At 45.1% G+C, this 8,609-nt stretch overlaps 1 protein-coding gene across 1 annotated transcript in view; it reads left to right on the forward strand.

Moving 5' to 3' along the window:
- COPG1 (COPI coat complex subunit gamma 1) overlaps window positions 1–8,609 on the forward strand; it is a 29,453-nt gene that overhangs the window by 20,357 nt on the left and 487 nt on the right. Inside the window, exons 18-23 of the mRNA XM_054482171.2 lie at window positions 274–342; window positions 3,109–3,251; window positions 3,586–3,757; window positions 4,147–4,244; window positions 6,170–6,308; window positions 6,526–6,624. Coding sequence (XP_054338146.2) covers window positions 274–342; window positions 3,109–3,251; window positions 3,586–3,757; window positions 4,147–4,244; window positions 6,170–6,308; window positions 6,526–6,624 — 720 coding nt within the window. The remainder of the gene's footprint in view (window positions 1–273; window positions 343–3,108; window positions 3,252–3,585; window positions 3,758–4,146; window positions 4,245–6,169; window positions 6,309–6,525; window positions 6,625–8,609) is intronic.

An 8,609-nucleotide genomic window follows, 5' to 3' on the forward strand; every position in this document is an offset into this window, starting at 1 on the left:
GCCTCTGTTGGAGGGTCTGCACTGGCTGCAAAGCCACTAACCTAAGTAGGATGGGTGGGAGTTATGCTGGGAGGAGGAAATGATCTTTTTGGCCTCTGGCTCCAGAAAATAGAGACACACATATACACAGACGTGTGCTCTCTCACATGTCTTGTGCTTCCCACTCTCAGGAGGGTTAGTATTTATAATCCCTGAGTAACAGCACTGGGGTCACCACCACACTGCCCCATGACTCCAGCTGTTGGTCATCATGTGTATAATTTGCTCCTGCAGAAAGCACCCCCATCACAGCAGTCAAACAGCCTGAGAAAGTGGCAGCTACCAGGCAGGAGATCTTCCAAGGTGAGTCACAGTGGTTGGGGGGTGCTTGGGATCTGGGCTCAGTTTCCTCAGGGGGATCAAGAGTAAGAACTGTCATTTATTGGTCCCTCCTGAGTGCTAGGCCCTTGAGATGCTTTAGACCTACTATCACATTTGACCCTCAGGTGGTGGTTGTTAGGTTCCTTCAATATCTGAGTAATTGGAAGTTCAGAGAGAGAAACTGGTAGGAGGGGCTGGAATTAAGATCCAGATCAAACTGGCTCAGTGCTGCTACTGGGCCTCAATTTGGAGGGCTCGGGTCCCTGGAGCCCAGGCCAGTTAAGAATGTCTGAGAGAGCAGTGCTGGGGTTCAAAGACACTGGTGCTTTTTGTCGGGTTCCATGTGTGTTCTGTCCACATTGTCTTGTAAGGTTTTCTTCAGGTATCCATCTATCCTCTGGTGTTGCATTTTTAAGGGAAGAGGTTATGTGTCTAATTGCAGATTGTTTTATCCACTGAATTCAATGGATAAAAGCATAGACCCCTCTTCCTTCATGGGCCCTCACTTCCATCCTAGCTCTTCTGTCTTCTCTTAAACAGTCCTCTGTGCTAAATAGTTCTTCACATGTTCTGTCTTTTATTTTCTGGGTCTATCACAGCACTGAGCCCAGTGCCTTCCTTCTTCACAGTAGGCTCCCAATCAATGTTGAATTAAATGAAATCCCCGCTTCCCCATTCCATTCAGAATCATGTCTTCTATCAATATAGCATGGATCTGGAGCTAATTGGGATCACTATAACATGAAACTTTTAATTTATATCAGTTTTCTATTGCTGCTGTAACACATTACTACAAACTTAGTGGCTTAACACACTTATAACCTTATAGCTCTGCGGTCAGAAGTCCAAAGTGGGTTTCATTTGTTAGCGGTGCTGAGTTCTTTCAGGAGGCTCCAGGTATTGCCCCCTTGCCTTTTCCAGCTACTAGAGGTCGCCTGTATCCTTGGCTCGTGGCCCTTTCCACCGTCTTTAAGGGCCCTTCTAGGGCAGAAGTTCAGAGTAGAGTGATTCGAAGAGGCCACACTCCTGGCCTTTTCAAATCTCTCTACTCTGACCTTCTGCCCTAGAAGGGCCCTTATGATTACACTGGCCTCCCCTGGATAGTCCAGGATAACCCCTAGCTCAAGATCCTTAATTTAATCACATCTACAAAGTCCCTTTTACCATGCAAGGTAACATAGTTGCAGGTTCTGGGAATTAGCTTGTGGGCATCTTGGGGTCATTATTCTGCCACACCTTCCAAGGAAGTCTCCTAAGCCCCTTAAAGGGTAATAATTCCATTTTTAAACAATCATCCAAAAGCCTCACATCTACTAATCACATACATGTTCAGTTCCAAGAACTTTCCTAGATCTTGACATTCATTGCCTCATTTGTCTTTACAACAATGCTGTGATCAAGATAATTTTATCAGTTTTATTGATGAAGAGTCTGAAACCCTACCAACAGAATCCCCCAGGTGGTAAGTATCAGGCCCAAAACTCTGACTCCCAAGAAAATAAATATCAATAGAAAAGCACTCTTGTGGTTGGTGGTCATGGTGGCCCAAAAGTTCCTCCTAATATCTAGCCTCGATTGTTCTGGGCTTTTTATTGCCTGCATATTCATTAGATTCAGTCTTCAGGCTGCAGAGGGCTGAAGTGGTCACATAGGCTGACTTTTTGTGGAGGAAAAAAGCAAAATAATAAAAATAAGGCTTACCTTTCTCTATGTCTGAAACGTGAATTGAGCACCTTCTAAGTAAAGGGAAAAATATCAGATCCATGGCCTCAAAGCACAATTCCTGTTCTCATGGAGTTCAATTAATTGGGAAGACAAGTTGAAAATCTTAGAGCAGTGGTCTTTAAATATCAGTATATATTGGAATAATCTGAGGAAACATGTTAGAAATGCAAATTCCTTGATCCTGAAACCAGAGATTCTGATGTAGTAGATTTGGGATGGAGTCTGAGTTCTTAGCAAGCTCTACCACCAACCCCTAGTAATTCTGATACAGGTGATCCATGGTCATAGTGCGAGGAATCCTGCCATAGAATAGGTACAAGAGTAGCAGCTGTAGCCATTATAGGTGGACACCACGTGCACATATCTGCCAGATGCCTCATTCACTTGGGTTTTCCCTTTAGTCTGCAAGGAATGCCAGGACCAGCCAGGGTGGGGTCCCATGGGCCTGTGCTTGAATCCAGTGCTTGAATCTGGCCATAGGGTGTAGGAATAGGTCTTACCAGACACAGACCATTCTAAGTTGGGTTTTTTGCAACACTCTCATTCTGAAATATCTCTTTATTGGCCATTTGTCTTAACTGATAAATATATAGGACCAGTTTGTTATTTTGTCTGATTTTGTAGCTATAGCAGTATCGATCTTATTTTCCTAATTGTCACCTTCTTTTAAGAATCCTTGCTGGGGTAGGGGGTGGAAATCCTTGCTAAGCTTCTATAGCTGGGGGAGTCTCCAATTAGGTCTAGGATTTTGTGGTCTCATATCAGTTTTTTGCTTCTGAGGTCTTTCATGGTACAGACATGGGGAGAGTATTTGTGGGGGGTTGTACTACATGAGCAAAGTCAGGGAGATGAGAAAATGCATGGATATATTCAGGAAATAATGAGTAGCCAGTTGGGTAAACATATCTATCCATCTAAGGTAGGGTGGAATACCTTGAGAATGGTCATGGGAATTTATTAGAAACCATCAACAAGTTGGTTTGGGGATCGAGAAGCTGAGTGAATGTGGCCTGTGGATTTCAGAGCAGTTGGCGGCAGTGCCAGAGTTCCGGGGTCTTGGGCCCCTCTTCAAGTCCTCGCCTGAGCCCGTGGCCCTCACTGAGTCAGAGACGGAGTATGTCATCCGCTGCACCAAACACACCTTCACCAACCACATGGTTTTTCAGGTGAGCAAGGTGGGCTGAGGCCCTGCTGGGGCATGCGCCCAGGGAGTTGTCCCAGGTCTGGCAGGTCCTGTAGGATCATGGGTCCCCACACTGCATTGGTTGGGAGCCCAACTTGATGACAGAATCTGTCCCCAACAGGTCTGTCTCTCATATCTCTGGACTCAGGACCTCCGTGGCTCCTGATTGTCAGCATGTAGACAGGGAGCCTGGGGCAGGGGGACTCGGATGGGAATCACCTTGGTCAACAGGAAAGAGGCGGGACCTCCTGGCTCTTCCTCTGCAGCATGGCTCAGACCTAGTACAATGTTTAAGCTCCCCTCTCTTCCCTGTTCAGTTTGACTGCACAAACACACTTAATGACCAGACCTTGGAGAATGTCACAGTGCAGATGGAGCCCACTGAGGCCTATGAGGTGCTCTGTTACGTGCCTGCCCGGAGCCTGCCCTACAACCAGCCTGGGACCTGCTATACACTGGTGGCACTGCCCAAAGAAGACCCCACAGCTGGTGAGCCCCTCTCCAGATACCACCCTATCCTCGTGGGAGCTCATGGGCTCAGGAGGAGGTGGGTGGCTGGGCACCAGCTGTTTGCCTACTATTAGAGCTTCAGCTCCTTGATTTCAGTCCCAAGAAGAAGAATAGCTGAGTCCCAAATGCTCTTCTTTAAAAATTTTTTTTTAAAGAGACAGGATCTCACTAGAACTCATGACTTTCCTGTCCTACAAGGTGGCACCCTCTGTTCAGCTTTGTGGGATTGGATGGCTTGTTGCTGCTACTAATAACATAGCAGGGGCCTAGAAAGCAGGCTGTGACCCCTGCCTGCTTGTCCCCTGCAGGAGAAGCCCATCCCCTGCGGGCTGGGGACATCCTAACTACCCAGCCTCTCTTCCCCACAGTGGCCTGCACATTCAGCTGCATGATGAAGTTCACTGTCAAGGACTGTGATCCCACCACTGGGGAGACCGATGATGAAGGCTATGAGGATGAGTATGTGGTAAGAGCCTGGTGTCAGGAAGCTCAGTTTTGTGCTGAGGCTGCAAAGCAACTCCCTTCAGGAACTGACAGTGAGACTGGAGCTGTTTTTGGCTTTTTAGCTCTTTAAAATTTTATTTTTTTATTTTTATTTTTTGGGATGAAGTTTCTCTCTTGTTACCCAGGCTGGAGTGCAGTGGCACGATCTCGGCTCACTGCAACCTCTGTCTCCCGGGTCCAAGCGATTCTCTTGCCTCAGCCTCCCAAGTAGCTGGGATTACAGGCGCCCGCATCACGCCTGTCTAATTTTTTATATTTTTAGTAGAGACAGGGTTTCACCATGTTGGCTAGGCTGGTCGTGAACTTCTCACCTCAGGTGATCCACCTACCTTGGCCTCCCAAAGTGTTGGGATTACAGGCGTGAGCCACCGTGCCCGGCCTAAAATAACTTTTTAAACTTATGGAAGTACATGTTCGTGTGGAAAAAGAAAACTTGGGAAATACAAAAACAAAATTCAAAGTATGAACAACAGGAAAACATTACTCATAATCCTTAGAGTTATTTTTGGGGGGCAGTGGTATAATTGAAATCATTCTTACAATGTAGACCTTGCTACTTTAAAACCATAGTGTATTTTCCAGTGTCATTACAAATACTTCATAAACACAATTTTTTTAGTGGATTTAAAATACTGTTATATACTATGTCAAAACTTGATTGACCTTTCACTCCTTTAATGTTGGGCATTTGGGTTTCCATATTTTCACTATTTATAATGCTGCATTAAATATCCCTTTAGATACAAATTTTTATCTGCATTTTAGATTATTTCTTTAGGATAGATTCCTAGAAGGAGAATAATTGGGTCAAAGGGTAAGCATGATTTTAAGACATTTTGATTCCTCTTGTCAAATGCTTTCAGGATAAATTTGACCTGTTTGCTGTGCAGGGCAGTCCTTTCATGCACTGGAATAGCCCTTCTAAATTCTCCTATCTTAGCTCGATGGAACTAAGTACAGGATCCTTCTGAGGTCTGACTTTGGGGCAGTGGCTCAGGGCCATCTGAGTGCAGACCATTATGCTCAGCCTGTGGATGGGGACTGTTAGAACTCCTCCTGACTAGAGGGACAGTCACGGTGGAATACAACTGACATTCGCCATTGTGTCATCCTAGAGTCACAGTTGAGGATGGATGGACCTTCCTTGAGCTGGAAATGACCCCGAGGCAGGAGCTGCTCTAAGACCATGTGAGCTCCTTGAGAGAGCTGGGTCTGTTTGAGCCCATCCAGAGATGAAGAAAAAAAAAAAGGAGAGAGAGCTGGGTCTAAGTTGTATTTATATACACTGTAAACATCCACAGGAGTAGGGCCTCAGTGAAAATCTGATGGGAGAATGAATGGGGAACCTTCATGTAGACTCAGTAGGAGTATTATGTGTCAAGTTCAGGGAAAACACAGCTGAAATGGAGATAGAGATTCAGGAGCTGTCAAATCCAGAGGACACAGCTGGGGTAGGAGGTTTCTGCTAGTTTCTGCTGAACTAGAAACAGCTGCTGCTCCTGAAGAGCTCATCGTCTCTTAGGAGTGACAGGCATAGGGAGCAGACCTCTGAGAATGCTATGTAATTCCCTGCATGCCAGGTCCTGCAAGCACTGACACTAGGCAGGCTTAGAAGAGATGTGATCTCACAGCAGGCGGCTCTAGAATGAATTAGTAGATTGGTACTTGGGATTAGGGCGTTTTCTGTTGAAGGGATACCACTTGCCTTTGGGCACCTCAAGGATAGGTACCTGGTCAAGTTGCTCTGTGTCCCCAGAGTCTAGCACAGTCCTCAGTGCCGAGCAAGCACCTGCGGAAAGAGTTGCAGGAAGGGATGTGTGGATGAGTTCAGAGCAGAGGCCCATAGGTGTGTGGATGGGTGCCTGATTTCTACCTCCATCTCTCCAGCTGGAAGATCTGGAAGTTACTGTAGCTGATCACATTCAAAAGGTCATGAGACTGAACTTCGAAGCAGCCTGGGATGAGGTAGGGGATGAATTTGAGAAGGAGGAAACGTTCACCTTGTCTACCATCAAGACACTTGAAGGTAAAATCCTGGGAATGCCATCTCTGGCCTACTTGCTGTTCAAGATCTTTGGCTACTGTTGAAGTGCTCATCCCTTTTCTCTCCAAGGATCCAGGGCCATGTCTGGAGCACATATGTCAAATGCCACTTCATTAAAAGCCCTTCAGAACATGGGGGAGTGGTGGTGGCACAAAGGGCAGACAAGATGGCTTAACAATATTGGGATTTCTCACTACAGAGGCTGTGGGTAATATTGTGAAGTTCTTGGGAATGCACCCTTGTGAGAGGTCAGACAAAGTGCCGGATAACAAGAACACCCACACGTTGCTCCTGGCTGGTAAGTGGCATTTCTAGATGGGGAGGGCCTGGATAGCTTCCAGCCTGGATGCCACTGGATCCTGGGCTAAGGACTCCACTGTAAATATGGGGAGTCAAAATTCACAACATTTAAAATTCACAAAGTATAAAATAATCTGCAGCAAAATGCTTCCTCCCTACCTTGGCTGCCAGCCATTCAGATTCCCTTCCAAGAAGCGACCAGTGTTACTATTACAAACAATGCTTGTATAACCTTGCAGTTATTTTATGGCTATAAAAGCTAATAGGAACGCATTTCCTTTTTTTAACTCAAATGTTTATGTACAAATGGTATATATATTGTCCTCCAATTTGCTTTTCACTTTACAATGCATCTTAGAGATCTTCCCTGCCAATATGTAGAGCTCCCTCATTCTTTTTCTTTTAATTGTGGTAAAATATACATAAAATTCACCATTTCAACCATTTTCAAGTGTATGGTTCAGCGGCATTAAGTACATTCACACTATTGTAAAACTATGACCACCATCCATCTCCAGAACTTTTTTCATCCCAAACTGAATCCTCATTTTTTTTTATAGCTGCTTAGTATTCCATTGTGTGGATGCACCACGTATTCTATGGAACAGCCACTACTGATGAACATTTAGTTTGATTTCAATCTCTTGCTATTACAGATGTTACAGTAAGTAATCGTGTACACACACACACACAGTTTACTTTGCATGTGTACACTGAGAATATCTGTAGGATAAATTTTCCAAGGCATCACCAGGTCAAAGTGATTTGTGTTTCTCATCTTGATAAATAACTCCAAGTTGCCTTCCATAGAATTGTATACCTTTCTTCCTACACTGTTACCAACATAATATGTTACCACACTTTATGATCTTTGCCAGTCTGTGTGGACAATGATATCTTAGTGTAGTTTTTGTATTTTCAATGAAGTTAAGTATTTTCTCAAATGTTGAGGCATTTGTATTTCCTTTTCTGATCATTGTCTCCATATCCTTTATCTTATTTTCTACAGGGTTGGCTGAGTGTACCTACACTCATTCTCCTTCCCAGATTATTTACTAGCAAACTCCAGAAATAGCATTTTATATGTAAATCCTTCTGTATCTGTATGTTTCTCTAAGAGAGAATGACCCCTTCCCTTTTTTAAAGGACAATACAATTATCATACCTAAAACAGTTAACAAAAGGAAATGGGATGTTTTTTTGGCTGAGTGTTTATAAACAGGGTTGAAAGAAGGCTCTGCTTCAGTACCCTGCCTACAGCTGACAGTTTGTAGCCACATTGAAACAACCCAGTCCCCTGGGTCTTGCAGACACCTGCCCTGTGGTTTTCTCATGGTGGGGCTGTCCCCTTCATTTGTGCTCTCAGATTCAGTAAACGTGCGAGAGCCTCTGTGACATGAGATACAAGCCTTTTATGTCCATCAATTCATTTGAACTTAGCAGAAGCCTGAAATATGCTATTATCATCCCCGCCGTTTTGTAGTTGAGGATACTGAAGTCCTGAGAGACAGTGACTTTTTTTTTTTTTTTTTTGAGACGGAGTCTAGCTCTGTCACCCAGGCTGGCGTGCAGTGGCACAATCCCTGCTCACTGCAACCTCCGCCTCCCGGGTTCAAGCGATCTCCTGCTTCAGCCTCCCGAGTAGCTGGGATTACAGGCACCCACCACCATGCCCAGCTAATTTTTGTATTTTTAGTAGAGATGGGGTTTCACTGTTTTGGCCAGGCTGGTCTCGAACTCCTGACCTCATGATCCGCCCACCTCAGCCTCCCAAAGTGCTGAAATTACAAGCGTGAGCCACCGCACCCGGCCAAGAGACAGTGACTTTCAGAGTGAAATCCCTCACTCAGGGATTTCAGCCCAGCTCTCCTGCCCGTTGCACTACACCAGAGCTGCCTTGATGGGTTGCTGCAAATGCCATCCTTAGCCTGCCCTGTACAGTCCCTTCTGCCGTATATACCTGTACTTCTCTCTTCCCTTCTA

The sequence above is a fragment of the Pongo pygmaeus genome, chromosome 2, assembly GCF_028885625.2.
Source record: "Pongo pygmaeus isolate AG05252 chromosome 2, NHGRI_mPonPyg2-v2.0_pri, whole genome shotgun sequence".
Taxonomy (NCBI): Eukaryota; Metazoa; Chordata; class Mammalia; order Primates; family Hominidae; genus Pongo; species Pongo pygmaeus.